We start from the raw sequence: 19,246 nt of genomic DNA, 5'->3' as shown, positions 1-19,246 counted from the left end.
CTCCGTCCCATATTAATGAAACAATTTGCTCATTTCACACATATTTCAATTCTTATATATAAATTTTGTTCTTTTGTTTTTATCTTTTCTACCAACTAAACTACACTTATGAAAGTAAAAACCACGTAAAAAAATGCACATAAATTTTGTTATTTTGTTTTTATCTTTTCTACAACACCTCTTTCAAATTTTCAACTCTACTAATCGTCTCTTATCAAAATACTTTAATTATTTTATATATTCTTAAGCATCTCTTAAAAAACTAATAATAAAACCAATAAGTAAATAATACCCAAAAACATTTAGATGAAATGAAAAATGCTTTTTTTCAACTAATCAAAAATGTTGGTTTAAAACACTACTCTATCCGGTCACTATTATAAGCAAAAATTAATTTTTTAGATTCATTTACTAAATGATGTATTTGGTCTATATTATGAATCTAAAAAGTTGTCATTTGCTTATACTACTCCCTCCGTCCCATATTAAATAACCTAGTTGACTTCGACACACGTACCAATGCATATGTTTTATCTTTGATATCTTCAATTCTCTACTAAAAAAAATTATGAAAACTTAATATTTTAAAAATATTCATCGAGACGATTTCAACAACATCTTACATGATAGTATTATTTATCTTTGTGAATTAGTAGAAAAATATGGTCAAAGTATGTTAAATCAATAATGTATATTGTCAACTAGGTCATTTATTGAGGGACGGAGGGAGTAATATTTTTGTGGATTTCTTAAACGATTTCTTTAGCATGACACTTGATGCATTATTTCATGTAAGATGGAGTACAGCAATGACAAGGAACTGGACGGTAAAAATAAGAGTGAGTGAGAGGTAATGATTTGGTGTAATGAATCGAATTAAGACTGGTCAGCTCACTACTAGCTAGTGCGGCGTCAGAGACTCACTAACTACACTACACTTGTTGACTTTCACCATTCACTTTTCTTTTTCAACATCCTCATTCAATTTTCATCAACAACTTCTCATTCATATTTCATCAAAGCTTAATGCGTTCTTATTTTATACGGTAGCTTGTTAAATACAGTAATGTGTTTTTTTAGGAATGATTGATGAACAACAAATAAGTTAATTTTTTTTACTATGCTGTCATGGAATGCTTGTTAGCCTAGAATTATTGCATAGATACACCGTTGATGTTGATATAAAATTGCATTTAAGCCAAATTGAAATAACAACCTTCTTGTTGCTCCAAACCCTATATTCCTCACTCAATCAATCAACAAAGTCACTTAATTACTCACATGTGACTAACATCAACATCTTACGGGGAAAAACGATGAATTGGATTCAGGGACAAACAATTTCGGTGAACAATATGTGTCTTGCAATGCCAGTCTATCCTAAAAACATTCCAATACATATACTCATAATTTAATTCCACAGCATACCCGATTCCAGAGTCTACTTTCACTGAAAATTCTATATAGAACAGCTGAACTCGTTTGTAAATAATTTTCTAGGTACATTTAATTTAAGTTCACAATAACAAAGGTACCCATTAACAACAGACGGTACATGTTCGCCATTCAGCTCAGAATTAAACAGAAAACATAGTGAACTTGAGTAGTTGACCAGCTGGCTTAAAACTTAATCCATTCTTCCCTTCAAAATCCTTTCCTTTACTTCTGTTGGAGTGCTGCAGCAAACAAAATTTGAGGACCAATAAGCCACTATGATAAAAGTTTAGGTTTAACATTTTACAATACATAATTTACATTATTATTAATCAAGGCAAATCAGTAATTTCCAATTTAATTTTTAAAACTTGCCTTAAGAGATAAAAATTATGATTTTATATTAAAATAAATAAATTATTTATATTTAAAATTATAAGATTGAACTTTCCTAATTAATAAAAATAATATTATGATTATTTAATTCAGTTTTTGTTTGCATTATTATTATTATTTTAAAAAAATCATTTGAACTTTAAAAGATGCCATACACATTAATATTTTTTATCTAACAATTTTTATGAAAAATACATGAGTATATACAAAATTTGTTTTCATCATGAAGTTTTGTTAAAATGATTTTCCACATGCTAAGGCAAAAGTCGTTTGCCCAACCTAGTGGCTTGTAAAGATGAACTGGTGCATAAAAAGTGAACACATTGACTAGTGGATGAAAAGAAAAACTTATTTTTGTCATAAGAAAAACTTATGACAATTCAATAAATAGAATTCCCAATAACAAACAACTAAAGAAGAAGAGAATTTATAAACTTACACAACATAGACATGTCCACCCCAGCCACTAAGACAGTCACGGTCTACAGATGATAACAGTGCTTGGGAGATGGTCTCGAACAATTCCTCAGCTTCCTGTATTAAGAAACCAAGCACAAAAATCATAAGCTTCCCTTTTGGCAAACATGGAGAAACAATTTTGCAGAAGAAACAATCTCAAAATTGTCGAGAGGCTAATGGCCTCCTCTATTTGAATCTCAGATTCCCTATACACTAAAGAACGTCTCACTTCCACTCTGAAGTCGGACATTGCACACTATTGTTACATTTTTGTAACCCGATAACTTTTAAATTAACCCTGATCTTTTCTGCTCGTTGCTTTTGCCCAGCAGTACAATCATCAATCTTCCTATACAACTTGAATCTGGCCCTAGAATGTAGCTCAAACTCTATCTTAAACTGCTCGAATGAAATAGGGTAGTACTCAGCACTTGCTGATCCTTAGTGGTTGAGCTTTGTAGTTACTAGTTACCCACTGAGATATGCCCTGGACCGACGTATGCTCCATCAAAACCATAAAATGAAGATACAATCCTGAATCCCCTATTTCTTGGAAACCACCTCATGATGAAGGGATGCCTTCACCGACAGATACCAAAGGGTGTAGACAGATTTGTAATACGTGGATGATGTTCAATCTAATTTAAGAAGCATTTAGTGTCAAAAGGCATGTCTGTTTAGATATATGCTTTTTTGTTATTAAAACACTACCAAAACAAGTGAAAAACAGACATGACTGCACTAATACGCAAAAAAATTGCTGAAAAGTTGAAGTAAAAGACAAAAGAAGTTAAACTTTGGGACAAACCATGTCAGGCTTAAACATTGATTCACAAGCACCATACAGAGACTCGGACGCAGTTCCAGCAACAACAAAGTCTTTTGCAAGTTCCCTGTATATACAAAAATAAAAATAAAGTTAGAATCTCATAAATGCAGCTTCTGTATATAAAATATAACATTCAGATTAGTGTTTTCATATATCGGCGCCATGGCAGATTGACAACCACCACGTCCAATTTGTAAAGGATGCCGGCATCACGGAGTTTTACGGTGGCTTGAAATTACATATTTTTGGCTGTCCGCCATCAATAACACTGATTAAGATTATTCTAAAAAATGAGGGGAATGATATTTTGCATAAAAGGAACTTTCAAAACGACATACAATCCCAAATATTTTCAGATCAAAGAATTACCATGAGGTATAAATGTGTGTGTGGTGGACAGGGCGGGTCAATTTTATTTTCCTTGGTTATTATTGGATAATGATGCACAAAGCATATTTACACATTATTGTAGTAACTTCTCAAAAAAATTGTTTCAGAGCTTTATCAAAAGCTAAATATAGCATCTTAAAAAAACCAAAAAAATATATAGCGTAAATTGTTAAAAGCATTATTTTTCAGAGCTTATCCTAGGAGTGTATTTCAGCGTGAGTGCTATCTTAATAACAGTTCGGATGTCAATGTTTGCCCGATCAAGAATGACAAGCAGATTTTTATAAACTATGCATCTCAAACAGCATGTGATTTCTATGTATAATACCATTATTTCTTTTTTTAATAAAAGAACAAAATTATAAATCAAACCGAAAAATTTATGCAAAGAAGGGAGTATAACAAATCACCCATCTCCTAAGAAAAAGAAGAAAAACAAAGATAATGAAGAAAATCAATGAAGCAAAGCTGCCCTTCATCGTTGGGGCTCTGCGTATTGGGAAAAGGCTCTAAAAGCGCCACTGGTAACAAAGCTCCAATAAAGTGTCATGAGGGATATCATGGCCAGGAGGAAAGTCATTTCCCCCTTTTTGTGAAGTAGACCTCTTCCTATTTAGTTTAGGGGATATTCTTAAGTAAACCTCTTTACTTAGGCGATTGAAGTGAGAAATGACTTGACAACTTTTCGAAGTACAGTAATAGTGGGGTTGGAAAACAAGAGTGCTACCCTCATTAGCTCAATCCATTTTTACAGGTAAATCAAAAAGTTTTTTTTTTGTAACAAATAAAATGTTGGATTGGAATAATATAAATTAGCTCGATTCAAAGAGTCTTATTGTGTCTGTCAATGAAACCTAGTATAAAGGCAACGCGCAATACACAAAAATACAAGTAATATGACTAATCTTATATCAAATCAAGTGCTGTGGCAAAGATTTTTTTTTTAATCATATCAGAGTTTCTGCTCCAACAAAATTCACCAACATACACATATAAAACTCATTAGCTTCCAGTTTCACAAATTATGAATATGGTCCAGTGCTTAAATGGGTTATAAAAGAAATCTAAGTTGTTTCTGTCGCTCTAACAGGCTCTAACATTTTATTTGTTATCCGTTCAATTTACTTATTTGCTTTCTATCACATAATAGAAATCTCCAACTTCTACACTATTAAAATTCAAGAACAAAACATTGCTGAAACACACCACATCTAATTTTCAAGTAACTGGAATAGCTGGAAGTCTGGAACTAGTATCAGCAAAATTGTTCAGATATGCAGATGATAATTGCCACAGACCCCAGCCATATGTATAAGAAGCATGCTTTTTACTAAGATAGCAATTAGCAATATAAATTTAAACTACGCAATGCAAACATTTATAACTTTAAGGCAAGCAAACCTCCCACTCTAAGATAATATATGAACAGTAGAACAATTTAACTTACTTTGCTCCAATCGCATCCATTGTGCAAATGAATGGCTTGTCATCATCCCCTAACCCAGCAATTACAGGCTGGCAAAAGTATGGACCGAACCTAAAAAGAAAAAGAAAGCATATTTTGTTTTTAAAGTTTCAACACCGTGATTTGTAAACATAACTAAAAAGTATACAATTTTATAGTTTATTGGAAATTGTTATGATGTAATGTAATCAGGTATGTAAACAACCAAAAGGAAGAAACATAGAATTTCAGAGGGTTTAAATTTCAACAAGTTATTGGTCTATGAGCATCAGCAAAACATAGAAAATATGTTATGATCAATTAAAATGACTGTCTCCCTAGTCCTCAAACTCCAATGCATATATACTCCACACAGTTGTTGAGATTTACATAGCATTTCGCAGAAAACCTTTTAAAAAAAAAAAAAAAAAAGCCATTTCGCAGAAAACAAGACAAAATAAGGAACAGTCTAGAAAGCTTGTTCTACTCTCTCTTCCATTCCACCTTAAATGAACCAAAATGTACTATTTTTCAGCCCTATGTCTAGTTCTCTTTTACTCTTAATATGAATCAAACATACAAGCTTTGCCAGTCTACAAGACACTACACCCTGATACACTTTTCCAAGATTTAAGAACAGAGGTTACTCTCAGTTACGTAGCGATTCTTAATATTGTGTAAAATTGCAGATACAGCCGCAATTAAAATTGCAACTTGGTTGCAGAGGCTTCCAAAACCTTTATATTGTGGTTGCAACCATGCACTTTGCAACCTAACTAACGACCCAATCCCTTTACTTCCACCACCAATATACAATGAAAATTATCATCGGCATCACACCAAGTCTTGTTAGGGCTGTGTCACATTAAAAAGTCAAAATACAAATAAAGCCACTTTTTTTAACAGATTATGATTATCACACTCTTAAATTTAACCTAATCTTAGTACATCTAAAATATTCACAAATCATCACATAAATTTCCCTAATTCAACCAAATCATTCAATTCACATCACAAAACAAAATCCAGATCTAAATCAGAAAATGACAATACCGTTTCTCGTATTGCATAGAAGACACCAAACTAGCAAAAGTCTCCGGCTTCATATCACGTTCTTCACGAAGCTGATACAGTTTGTGCCGAAACACAAGACGCTGATACCTTCAATCACAAAAAAAAAAAAAAAAAAAAAATCAGAAAATCCCAAAACAAAAAAACGATTCAGAAAACAAAAACAAAAGGTGAGAAAGTTAGTTACAGTGTTTGAGAATCGGTGGCGAGTCCAGAAAGACCGATGAAGAGTTTATCATGAATTTTGGAAATTCTTTGAAAATCGGTAGCTATGGTTTGAAGCTGAACACCGAGTCTTCGATCGCTGGCAATGGCGAAGCAATTCTTGCCAACCATGGCTACTAGGGCACTTCCGTTGTACTCGAAAATCGACATAGTTTGTTAGATCGCAATAACACGGAGAAGAGAATGATACTGTAAATTATAAACCCTAATTTTTTCAATGTGATTTGTGTTTGCAAACAAAAATGATAAAAACTCAGCTTTCTTATTCTTATTTTATATTAAAAAAAAAAACTATTCTTTTCTTTCGGAATAAGCCATCCGTTATAAAACAATAAAAAATAAAAGAAATAAAAAGCCACAATATCTATGTATCTATGAAGCCTGAATACGAAGACGGATACGAGTACGATATTGGTACATGGATACACAACTTACATGAATGTAAAATACTTGAGGAGGAAAATAGGCATTGATTACCTTTCATTGTTATGTGTACGTAAAGTTTTCTTGTAAATCATATTATATTTTAATTTGTTGGGATATCGAGAGAAGCATTCAACGCAAATTTTATCAAATGTTGATTAATTGAATCACTTATGTATCATTATTACCTTCATTTAAGTGGCTCATCAAGAAACAGTTCTAGAGATGCATATCTAAAATTGAATTATATACATCTCTACTGAATTTCTACAACATTGTGTCACTTTTTTACACTTCATATTTCCTAGGATACGTATATGTGAAGTATCTTATAAGTATTCTTGTGTATCTATGAAGTATCCTATAAGTATCAGATAAAATATTTTTTTAAAATTAAAATAATTAATTCTGATACTTCGTGGGTACATATTCGTGAGTATCTGTGGAGTATTCCGTGAGTATCGGTATCTGATACGCATCCGATACCAGTACATCTCTATTTTGGAGTATCGGGGCTTCATATGTATCTATACAGAGACCTTTAAAAACATATTTATACCGGGGATTTTGGGATGAATTTTGGGTTAAATATGTTTCTAGTCCTTACAAAATTATAAGCTTTAAAGTTTAATCTCTACAAAAAATGTATTCACTTTTAGTCCCTATTTGCATTTTATAGAGACTATTTTGAAGGACTAAAGGTATACATTTTTTGTAAAAAAAAAAAATCAAAATAAGGTCTATTATTACAAACTACAATATTTTGGAGGACTAAAATTACCATTAAAATTTTATAGGGACTAAACTTAAAAGCTTGTGATTTTGTAGGGACTAAAAACATTTAACACATGGATTTTTCATTATTTCTATTTTATACCAGCGAAAAGACGGGCACTCACGTGTTTGTCGCTCTTTTTATTTCACTAACGTTTGAAAATTATTAATGGTGTTTTTTTTATGAAATTTTGATTTAGATTAAAACTAAAATGTAAATGTTTGTTGCTTTCAAGTTATAACAAACCAAGCTAATACCTCTAAAAAAAACAAACCAAGCTAATCATAGTACTCGTGAGTTTAGCTCAGCTGGTATGGACAAATGCATAATATAGCTCAGCTCGTGAGTTTTTTTGTGGGTCCATTTTTAACGTGTGAAATTCACATGAATTTTACCAAATTAAAGAGTGTGTATTAGAGAGTGTATTGACAACACTTATCATGTTATAATGTTGGTGTTATTGAAAAATAAATTGGATTAAGTGGGATATTTTTTTTGGATAAGGAGATGGAAGATTCGAGGATACAGAGGATTCAAAAGTTTAATTTAGCTTTGTTAGGCAAATGAAGTTGGAGGATGCATGTAGATGAGAGCAATTTGTGGTATAAGGTGTTAGGAACATAGTGAAAGAGGGTAGGAGGAAGGGTAATATGGTCAGATGCTCCCGAATTGAAGAGCCATTCCAAATGAGTACTGGTTTGGGCATCAATCGTAGTTACATAGATTCTTTTTGAGCTTGTAACATTGCATATCATTGTGACCTCTATTGTAACAGTTTTGGCAAGTAAGGGTGTTTATGATTTAGGTTAACCGCGAATTCGATGACCCAATTTGATTCAACCCGCTTATTACCTAAACCCGAACATTTACAGGTCTAATCCGACCCAAGCTGTGATAATCCACAAAGTTTGATTTGGGTATTAGGTTTAAGTTTTTGAACCTGTGTGATCGACCCTATAATATTAATTTATTATATTATTATTATTTAAAGTAAAAAAAACTTAAGAAATACTCTATATGGTCCTTATTATAAGAAATAAAATAAAAATATCAAAATCAATACAATCATTAATTAATTAAACTTTTTGAATATTTTTACAAATATAAACACTTACAAAATTGTGAAATATTAAATACACTCACTAATATTAAAAAGAGAAGCATTAAACGAGGGATAAAAAATTCTTTTAAGTAATAAGTACATCTTTTTTGTTTTGTTTTTTTGTTTAGGGAAAAGTACAACTTAAAAGGTAAATATGACAAAAAAAGATTAAATTTTTTTTTATAATAAGGACCGGAGTATATATTAAAAAAAAAGACTTTCTTATAGTAGTTAAAAGTCTTCAAAATGATATAAGTACACCTAAAAAAACTTTGAACTATAATAAATTATCACAAATTTGAACTATAAGAAAAAGACTTTGAACTATTATCAAGTAGAAAAAAAATTCATCCAATAGTTCAAAGTCTTTTTAGGTGTACTTTCAACTATAAGAATTTTTTTTTACTTGAATCATTTTCTTATAATCCCATGAATCATTTTCTTATATGTTAAAAAAAAGACTTTAAAAAAATTTACTCCCTACAGTCCTTATTATAAGAAAATAAGAAAATTATAAGAATTTTTTTTTGAAAATTTTCTTATAATATTATTGGAGTAAATTTTCTTATAATAAGGACCGTAGGGAGTAAATTTGAAATTTTTTCAAAGTGTTATAGTTCAAAGTCTTTTTAGGTGTACTTTGAACTAAATTTTTTTTTTTACTTGAATCATTTTCTTATAATCCCGTGAATCATTTTATTATAATATGTTCAAAAAAAGACTTTCAATTTTTCTTCTTCTTATAATAGTTCAAAGTCTTCAATTTTTTTTATCTGAGCTCAATTTCTAAAAAAAACAATTATGAACTCAACCTAATCCTAATTTCATTTACAATAGATTCTCATTCGAAATCACATTTTTTTTAGAATTAAAAAATATTTTTTCTATCAAAGTTATTTATTTTTATTTTAGACACATAACTCGCAAATCCATCCTGATCCCCAGTCCGTTCACAATCGGGTTGGTTTAGTTCGATTTTGGTAGTGAAATTGCAGTTTGAGTGACGACCCTTACCCGTTGAAAGTTGAACAGGTTGGGTTGCCATATACACCCCTATTGACAAGTAAAAAAAAAACTGATTCATGGGATTATTGGATGATTTTGAAGACTTTAAACTATTACTTTTGTCACGAGAATTGTGACACATAACACAGTTGGTTGTTATATAACTCATGAAATTTGATGGGAGGGTCACCGGTTCTAATTGAAGTTATGAACTCCTTCAAATTTGGACCTAGACCATTCAAGTTCTAAATGACTAGATCAAGATCATTAATTTGATGACAAATCAAGACAAGATCATCTTCAATTTAGCGAATAGATTAAAGATAGGTAGTGACCAAGGATGAGTGTAAGGAAGAAGTATTAAGTCTTTCCTTCAGAGTATTAATTAATCTTACAGAAGTATTAAGTCTTTCCTTCAGAGTATTAAGTCTTTTCATTGTTTTGTTTTTTTGAGCTTTTGACACTTTAAAAATTCATAATTAATTTGTTATTTGTCGAAAATTTATAATTTTTTTGTTAAAGCCATATTTTAACGTTCTTAACTCGCCTCTAGGAAATCATGAAAAAATTCAATCTATCGGTTGCTTTTTTGGACTTCGCGTATATTACATGTTATAAATAATAAAAATCTCGAATTACATGATCAGAATACATGTTATTTAATTACAAGGTCAATTTTCAGACTTCACGTATATTACGTGATCAATTTCAATTAATAACCCTATTTTAAATTGTACTTTTGTTGACAAAATGATAAACCTCTTTTATTTCAATTTATGACTGTTTATATATTATATCACATGTGAATTTAGGATTAATTTTTTGCCCGGGCTCCATAAATTTCCTGGCTCCGCCACAACTTGTAGTACAAGTCATGCATCACAAGAGGTGTCTGTTGTAGCCATGACAACACTGGCTTTAACATCACACAATCCAAGAAGTGCAATATACAACGGTTTATCTTGACGAATCCAAAATGAATATGAAGGGTTCATAACTAAGGAGCCACCATCTGGAATACTTGGAGATGAGCAAAGTTTGTCACCACTAATATATCGTTCCAGATCTCTTGCAATGAGAAAAGAGTTAAACTGCTTGTACCATGTGAGATAGTCAGAGTTTGAGGAAGTCGCGAGATTGATATGCGATTAAACGAATTAGAAGGTTGATACCATTAATGTAAATGATTCAATTCATTCATTGATGAAAGTTCGGAGTACGTTAATACGTAGATACAAATGTTGAGAGAAAATCTACAGTTTGTCGCAATAAACATGTTTGATTAGGGTTTGCAATTTTTTTAATCAAAAAAGAGTGTGCAAAGACAATGAACTAAAACATTTCAACTATGTTGACACCCCTTAGCCACCAACACTTAAGAAATATTATTAAATAAAAAAAGAAAGGTACAAAGACATTTGGGGGGACTATACCAAAACCCAAACAAGAATAACCAAGGGAACTACACATCAGCCTACAATTAAAAACTATGAAAATAATACTCCTAATAGATTCAACCCTTTTCCCTTGTTGAATTCTATCTAAGGGTATTATTATCAATAATGCTATGTCTCGCGAAGAAAAGGACAGCGAAGGAGTTCATGAGACACTTGGCATGTTTTAGTGGTTTTGGATTCCGTGTTTTCCGCCATCCTGACATGTTTTCCGTTAGGCACTACATTTTCATTGGCTGTGCTTGTTTTCGCGATGCTCTCGGGAGGATTTCTCTCGTGAAGAATAGCACTGCTCAGTATTATTATTATTTCTCACACAATTTATGAATGCTATTATCTAAACATATCTAATACTGTTAATGAAACTGGAGGGATCATGACATTCATCTCATTGCCAGGATTCTGAAGTGGACTTGTTTGTGGTGCTATCTGCATACATAAACAAACATAACTTGATATTAGATCCATGCACCAGTCTTTCTATTTATGTAACAAATTTATAACAAAGGAAATATATATATTAACCTTTTTTGGTGCTGCGAAGGTATTCTCATCAAGTATATTTCCAGACGTGAGAACGGTCTTCGTTGACCCAGCTAGGTTTTTGCTCACATATCCTTGAAGAGAAATCTTGAGATTCACTGGGATGCTTCCTATGTTTGCAATCTGAAGAGTCAATTGCATTGCAACATCATCAGACAATATTGCATAAAAAGAGTGGACAGACGATACTTCGTGCCTATTTGAATGCTAGTATATATATATATATATATAATAACATAACTCTTTAGGACAACAAATAATATGTATTTGTTACCTTTATTTTCAAGTAAGTACTATTATTTTGAGGACTTTGGCAAAGAATTGCAGATGCAATCAGTGAGCCAGGATCAGGTGTTTGAAGTTGTGAGTTGAGAAATGTTGCTCCATTTGACTCTTTAAACATATATGTCACCCAATAGCTAGGAGTCCCATAAGCTTGATAGCTGTTAAAAACAATTGCATCTGGATTCCAACTACAAAAAAAATGCACATCTCATGTTGTCATCATGCAATAACAATTTTACTTAATTCATAAAAATGACACTTAATTGAAAGGAAATAGAAAGACATACTTTCTGTCATTTGCATTTACCAAAAGTGGTGCATAAGAAGCCATTGCAACATGATCACTGCATTAAAAATGGACAAAATATAATGGTGAGTATATAATTCAAATTTCTTAACTAATTTATAAAATTATTTTTCATCCAACCCTTCATCATAATTTGGGCTTCAAAATTTCCTCAATTTCGAAATTTTAAAGCAAGATCAATAAAAAAGTACACTGACCTATTTCTTTCTAATCCAATAAGGAATCCAGCTTCAGACACAGCTCCCAAAAGGGTTCCATACTTAGCTTGTAGAGCTCCTATTAGAGCATACTCACTCACAAAAGCCTATATATATATATATATATATATATATATATATATATATATATATATATATATAAGACATTCCAATTTTCCAAGCATTAACTCAACTACTAAATTCTTACACAACATAAAAAAAAATACTTTGATACAAAAATAAGAGAGCTACATGAGAATGAATACAATACCTTTGGTCCATTGCGTGGTGACTTATCAAAATCATGATAAGCATTAAACATAGCTCGAGCATCAATAGGATAAGTCTGGTTAGAAATTTAGAGTATGAGAAAAATTTATGTAAAATTTGAATATCTGGATAAAATGAAATTATCAAGGTTATAATGTTTTATGAGGATAAAAGGGATATGATATTTACATGATAATCATAGAGATCCGCCGGGTGATTTAACGGTGTCTTAAAAGCAGGACAATTTGAAATAATTTGAATATCTGGATAAAATTTCTTTATTGCTTTGTAGAAGGCCATGTAATTTCCTAATCAATAAAGAAATAAAAAAAGGTTAGATTAAATTTTCGACATTTATTTATCACTTAACAAATATCGGGAAAAAATAAATAAAATGACATAGTGTGTAGATATGAGGAAAAGAGAAAGAATACCATAGTAATTTTTCTTGTAACAATCTTCGTTACCAATAGCAACATATTTTAGGTTAAAAGGTTTTGGGTGTCCCATAGATGCTCTAACAGAGCCCCATTTTGAAGTGGATGAACCTCTAGCAAACTCAATACCTTCAAGTGCTTCCTAAAAATTCAGGTATGCAAAAATTGAATGTACCATTTTTATTTTAAAAAATAAATAAAAGAAAGAATAGAAAGCATGGAATGTGAAACAAACAAGAGTAGGAAAATATACTTTCACAAAAGGTGAGATAACACTTGTATCAACTTCATCACTATGGCTGATGCCTGTATAGCAAAATCACTTTATTTTAAGCTTGTGGTAAAAAAAACCAAACATAGTAGTATTATATGGCAATAAATATGAAAATATACCATTGTTGAAGACCCATATTGGCAATGCACCAATGTCCTCAGCTAACTGCACAAGAAAAATAGTGTTTCAATATTGAATTGCTAATGTATTTCGTCCAATATATAACCAAATACATTAGTTATATAATGAACCTAAAAAGTTGATTTTTGTTTATAAATGTGACCAGAGAAAATAAGTGCGAATAGATGGACGTACTTGAAGACCCTCAAAAAAACCAAGTCCATCATCTGTCCAATAATTCCAAATATCATTCAAGTGACCAGGTCTTTGTTCCCATGGTCCAACACTATCTTTCCACCGAAATGCATTCCTTAATTGTACTCCTTCAACAAAACAACCACCTTTTGCAACAAAATAAATAAATATATTGCATTAATAAAAATATGTTTTCACTTGGATTACTATAACATGAGAAGCCTAAAATGTTATGCATACCTGGAAATCTAAGAAAGGCTGGTTTCAACTGAATCAACATCTCAACCAAGTCCTTCCGGAAACCATGTCCCTATTACAAATTTGAAACAAAAATGAGCATTGCATTGCCAATAGTTTTTTTATATTAATTCAATTTACACATAATTAAAGAGTATAGTAGTAGTTAGAAAAATGTAACAGTTAATTGAAGAAGGATAGACCTTAAATGTGTCGGTAGGCATAGCAGATACTTGGTCCAACCATACTGTTCCCTCTTTAGTTGTTGTTAAGGTAAGGTTTGAATTTGAACTTGATGCTCTGGCTTCTAATATGGTCTGAACCCTTTGCCACTTTGAACCCTTTTTTTTTGAAGCCTTATGTCTGCAAAATCAATTATCATTTCTATAATTATATATTCTCTAAAACAAAAGAGGCCTTTATCATAAGCTATTATTGAGAATATAAGGCCTTTTTGGATAAACAACATGTTTGCAGCCTATAGCATAAACCCTTATCATGATAAGCACTTATCATATGCTTACACAAGTTATTTTTATAAAAAAAGATAAATTAAAGTTAATTTGTTTTTGTATATGTTATAAGCTATATTGAAGAACTTATAAAAATAACAAAACAAAAAAAAAGCTTGTGAAAATTGTCATAAGCTGTTTTCATAAGTCCTCCCAAAAAGTCTTGTAAAATTTATGTCAATAGATAAACTCAAATAAATCAATCCAAACTATGTTAGTAGAATATAGTGCTCACCTGATGATATGACTAGAAGCCAATATTCTTCCACTAATGGCATCTCTGAATGCTACTCTCATATCTAGTGATCCTAACGACCGATAAAAGAACACTACCTTGTATTTCTTCCCTTGCACGATATTCTGAAATAACATTTCATCGCTAATTAGAGTGCAAATTATGTTAATAGATAAACTCAAATAAATCAATCCAAATTGTGTCGGTAGAATATAGTGCTCACTTGATGATATGACTAGAAGCCAATTTGATTTTATTTGTGCACACTAGATAAAGCCCTTTAAACTTTGTTATTAAGGTTCTCTTTTTCATTTAGATTTTGAAAACCAAGTGCATCAATAAATAATGATTGAAAATCTAATATCACAATTGGTGTCCAACACAAACATGACACCGACATGTGTTGTTACATTCAATCATTTTTATTTGTTCAAACTATTCTTGATATTTACAATGTTTGTTGATGTGCCAATACTTAACATGTCATAATTAAGCATAGTTTTTCACAATATCAATGTCCCAAATGTGACGAATTGTTACCTCAACTAGTTTGATTCAAGTGTCAAAGAAATTAATAAGTTAAAAAGTTGAGGGTTCAAGCCCCGACTAAAAATAACAATGATGTCCCAAATGTGATATAACGTTAATTATTGCAAGTAGGAGTTTGCATAATTTTTTTTTTGTTAATTCTCACCATGCCCCAAAAACCTGGGTTAGAGACTCCAACACCATCAGGAGGGCACTTGTCACATAACACATCCATTCTTAATGCAACCTTATTGCGTTCAAAGCAAGAACTAAGCTCAGTCTGTAGCTTAACAGATGATTCTGTTCCAATTATGGTCCAAGGGAAAATATTTGATGGCGTACGTGTTCCTGCAGCTTCAAACCCTGAAACACAAAACTTATATTTGAATACTATATATAATGAAAATCATCAATTTGGTGCAATTAATGTAACTCATTGGTTACCTGAGTTGTTCACAAGTTGAGCCCATATTCCTCCAGATCCAGCATGGTTGATCTCCTGTAAAATAAAAATGCCCAAAATGTTGATATTTAATTAAAATGTTTCATAAGTATTAAATTTTGCATGACCTTAATTTAAAAGCTTTGTTATATTTAATTTTGAAGATAATTCCCTACCTCATAAAATATTCCAAAAAGGGTGTTAGGCATTGGCCTTCCCTGAGCAGCATTTACAACTAGAGATGAAATTTGGCTACCATTAGCATTACATTGAAATGCTACAAATGACACTATAATTAGGTAGAGCCAGAGAAAACTGCAACATGCTTTTGAAAAAGTCATTTGTATAAGCAAACCCTTTAACTTCTTTGTGTTGTGTTGTTTTTTGTTTTCTTTTTGGTTTGTATTTATAAGACACACTTGATGCTATTAATGTGAAAAAATAGACATGGCTAAAAATAGCAAAAACCCGAGTCATTAGTACATTTGAGTGAGCTAGAGTTTACATCGTACATGTCATGAAGATGCGAATTCTATGGATCATTTGCTTTCTATTTGCACTTACACTTACCTTTTCCTTGTTTAATTTGTGTCAGTAAAATTAAGTAATAATTTAGAAGATAAAAATAATAACAACAATTTTTTTTTTTTGAGAGAACAACACATTTTTTTTTACACACCAGCTCTTCAATATATATTCTTTAGTTCATGATCTAATTTTTTAAAAATTAGTTTACACGCTCGATTCATAGATTGATCACTCATGTTTATATAATTTTTTTGTTAATAACAAATGTTAGTACGTTAAATGTTATGTTATTATTTTTTTCATTGTCCGTACTTGAACCTTGAACTTTGACTCCTCAACTCCTTTAATCACCTATGCTTATATCAACTTCTTTAAGAAATGAAAATGTTCTGACTTTTCAAAACAATGAAAAATTAACCAACAAGTAAAAAAAACTATTACTAGAATTTCTCTTACAAATATTTATCTTACTTTCTGTTTACACATGAAAATAATTTGAGCGGCCATCGGCCAAATTAGGTTTAACTGATGGTCAAGTAACTGAATGAAGATTAGTTGAGTTAATAACAACCAAATACAAATTATATGAATCTTTCTTAAATCTATTAAGATTCACGAAGGTTGTTTGGTTTGCTCAAATTGGTCAAAGGTCGAGGGGACTTAACATTTCAACAATATGATTTGTGTTTCATATTTTTAATGCCACATATCGAAACGACTATTTATTTCATGGAGCATGATCAGAGGTGGTAACACACGTGTAGATAAGAGGAATGGTAATGCCATGAGATAGGAAGTCAGGTCAAACATGAGGCGCCACATATTTTGAGTAATGGACAGAAACACGCACCACTCACGAAAATAGTCGATTAAGGTGACTCAGAACTAAATTTGTTATTAGGCCACACTGTTTTGACCATTAGGATTAATTTTGCCTATAAATACACACTGTACATTTTATTTTCGACACACATTAATCAAACTTGTCATTTTCTCGCAATATATTATTTATCTTTCTGTTTTACATTTACTTAAGTTTTCATTAGTTTAGTAGCTCATAAAAAATAACAAACTATATTACTCAACACTCTTTGGAGAAGTTAAGAAACCCATAACCGAGAGTCAAAATTCCTTCTTTATTTGTTTAAAGCAAAAAAGGAATCACGATTGAGAGTTATTAGCCGAATCATCGGCTAATTTAAAGTTGAACCCTTTCAAAATTTATAAGGGTACCTACATTGAAGAAAAGGTTGGAAAATGAAAAGAGTGTTTTTAAACTCATCTTGTTTAATTTGATTAAAATACAAACTTTTTAATTGATTAGATTAGATATGGTTTATGCAATTAATTATAAATAATGTATGATAAAAGACGGGATGTTAGAGTAATACCTCGTAGGCTACGTTAAAAAAAAAAAAGGGTTAATATGTCTTTACCTTCCTGTAATTTGGGCGAGTTCCGGTTTTCCCCCCTGTAAAAAAATAAGTTTAGATTCTGTCCCTGAAATATGAAGATTCCTTCGAAAACCCCCTGATCCCATTTGACACACTCTAGCTGATGACGTGGCACGCCACTGTGTATTTATTTATTGTTTTAATTTTTTTTTGCCTGACACGTGTGTATTTGACAACCACATCACTATTTCGTTTTTTGTAATTAAAATAATTTTAATAATTAAAAAAAACATTAAAAATTTTAAAACTTTTTAAAAAAAAATCAGAAAAAATAGAAAGTCACTTCCTTTTTTTCGTTTTCAACCCTAACAAAACACAAACACTTCACACTTTCATCTCCCATTTTCTAAACCCATACTCAATCTCTGAAATCTCTCACCAAAAAACGAAACCCTAAGTTAGAATCGAATCGAAATCGAAACCCAGAAGAAGATGACGAACTCGAAGAACGCGAAGAAGAAGAAGGTCGTTACGGAAAAGAAAAATCGGAAGAACGGGAACGATGCGAAGAAGAAGATAAGCATAGAAGACGGAGGAAAGAGGGTCGTAGCGGATGCGAAAATGAACAAAGATAGTGGAAAAGCTTCAGTAAGTTTCTTTCTTTCTCTTTATCCTTCTTCATTGTTTGAAGGCTTTAATAAACATATGTTTGCATGGATTTAAACAAAGTGGGTTGTTTTTAGCTGCCGTGATCCTATTAATGGATTTAAAAATCATATCTTTGCATAGATTTTTGTCTTGTAGGGTGTTGTCGTTTACGGTTTTTTATTCCTAAGAGAGGAATTTGCTTTGCTGACTGTGGGGGGTTTGTGTGTGGGGCCCACACTTACACGTGTCTAACTTTGATTGGTCAAATTTTTTTGCAGGAAAAAATGTTGTTCAATTGTATCTTTCATCACGGTGGTGAATTTGTTAGAGATGATGTCTTGTTCTATAGAGGTGGAAAGCAAACAATAGTAAGTGATATAGACTTGCAGACTTGGGGTATGGATGCAATTGATGAGATTGTAACTGGTTGGGGCTATGATAAACAACATTACAGGATTTGGGGTGCAGTTGAAGATAAAAATGGTAAGTTTTTTCAAATTTATGTTGATCATCTTGCTGCAGAAGTTGCTATAAGGGCTATTGGAAATGAAGTTGATGGACATTTATACTTAGAGCATAATCAACAACATGCCTTGGAAAGAGACTTGGAATTCAGGGAACCTGTTTGTTTTGATATGAAGTGTAACTCTGATGTGGAGGATAGTGGTTATAACAGTGATGATGTGGAACTAGATGACAGTGAAAATGAGAGAGCTACTGCACTAGATGATGGGTTTGATGTTGTTGAAAATGAAGAAGTCCCTACAGAGAAGTTGTTAATAGGCAATATGAAGAAGTCAGGTAGTAGTCTCTGCACTAGAAGTAAGTCAAAGGGACAGGGCAAGGCTCCTTTGGTTGAAGCAGACAAAAAGAAAAAAAAAAACTTAAATAAGGGAAAGGGCAAGACTCCTTTGGTTGAAGCAGACAAGAAGCAAAACTTATGTAAGGAAAAGGGAAAGGCTGTTATGGTGGAACCATTTGAGGAATACTTAAGTGAGGAGTTAGATAGCTCAGATCCAGAGGAGTCTGACCATGAGGGAGGAATTAGGTATGAAAAGTTTAGAAGGGAGCAATTAAACAAGAACTA

The 19,246-nt window shown here is 31.6% G+C and overlaps 2 protein-coding genes across 2 annotated transcripts; both read right to left on the bottom strand.

Annotated features, from left to right (window-relative positions):
• Positions 1–1,301: 1,301 nt before the first annotated feature.
• Positions 1,302–6,504, bottom strand: LOC11417396 (proteasome subunit beta type-3-A). The gene is made up of 6 exons (XM_003624820.4): positions 6,211–6,504; positions 6,006–6,113; positions 4,956–5,045; positions 3,098–3,182; positions 2,270–2,364; positions 1,302–1,676 (listed from the first exon to the last, which is right to left on the bottom strand). Exons 1-6 carry the CDS (start codon positions 6,396–6,398, stop codon positions 1,628–1,630), a joined length of 615 nt encoding a protein of 204 aa, XP_003624868.1. The 5' UTR covers positions 6,399–6,504; the 3' UTR covers positions 1,302–1,627.
• A 4,410-nt stretch (positions 6,505–10,914) lies between these two features.
• Positions 10,915–16,248, bottom strand: LOC11418098 (alpha-L-arabinofuranosidase 1). The gene is made up of 17 exons (XM_024770601.2): positions 15,766–16,248; positions 15,592–15,646; positions 15,314–15,510; positions 14,620–14,744; positions 14,076–14,235; positions 13,876–13,945; positions 13,636–13,781; positions 13,440–13,485; positions 13,300–13,352; positions 13,044–13,188; positions 12,799–12,917; positions 12,611–12,685; positions 12,340–12,446; positions 12,123–12,179; positions 11,825–12,023; positions 11,533–11,673; positions 10,915–11,436 (listed from the first exon to the last, which is right to left on the bottom strand). Exons 1-17 carry the CDS (start codon positions 15,928–15,930, stop codon positions 11,341–11,343), a joined length of 1,956 nt encoding a protein of 651 aa, XP_024626369.1. The 5' UTR covers positions 15,931–16,248; the 3' UTR covers positions 10,915–11,340.
• Between the last annotated feature and the right edge of the window lie 2,998 nt (positions 16,249–19,246).

This window comes from Medicago truncatula, chromosome 7, assembly GCF_003473485.1.
Source record: "Medicago truncatula cultivar Jemalong A17 chromosome 7, MtrunA17r5.0-ANR, whole genome shotgun sequence".
Taxonomy (NCBI): Eukaryota; Viridiplantae; Streptophyta; class Magnoliopsida; order Fabales; family Fabaceae; genus Medicago; species Medicago truncatula.
The sequence above is the reverse complement of the archived record's forward strand: the minus strand, read 5'-3'. Positions and strand labels throughout refer to the sequence as shown.

Excerpts from the sequence above, each read along its gene's own strand:
- LOC11417396 (XM_003624820.4), bottom strand. The coding sequence starts at position 6,398 with ATGTCGATTTTCGAGTACAACGGAAGTGCCCTAGTAGCCATGGTTGGC. Across the intron at positions 6,114-6,210 it reads GCCACCGATTCTCAAACACT|GTATCAGCGTCTTGTGTTTC; the intron begins GTAACTAACTTT and ends TTGTGATTGAAG. Across the intron at positions 2,365-3,097 it reads CAATGTTTAAGCCTGACATG|GAAGCTGAGGAATTGTTCGA; the intron begins GTTTGTCCCAAA and ends TTCTTAATACAG.
- LOC11418098 (XM_024770601.2), bottom strand. The coding sequence starts at position 15,930 with ATGACTTTTTCAAAAGCATGTTGCAGTTTTCTCTGGCTCTACCTAATT. Across the intron at positions 14,236-14,619 it reads GCTTCTAGTCATATCATCAG|ACATAAGGCTTCAAAAAAAA; the intron begins GTGAGCACTATA and ends TTGATTTTGCAG. Across the intron at positions 12,686-12,798 it reads CGGATCTCTATGATTATCAT|ACTTATCCTATTGATGCTCG; the intron begins GTAAATATCATA and ends ATTTCTAACCAG.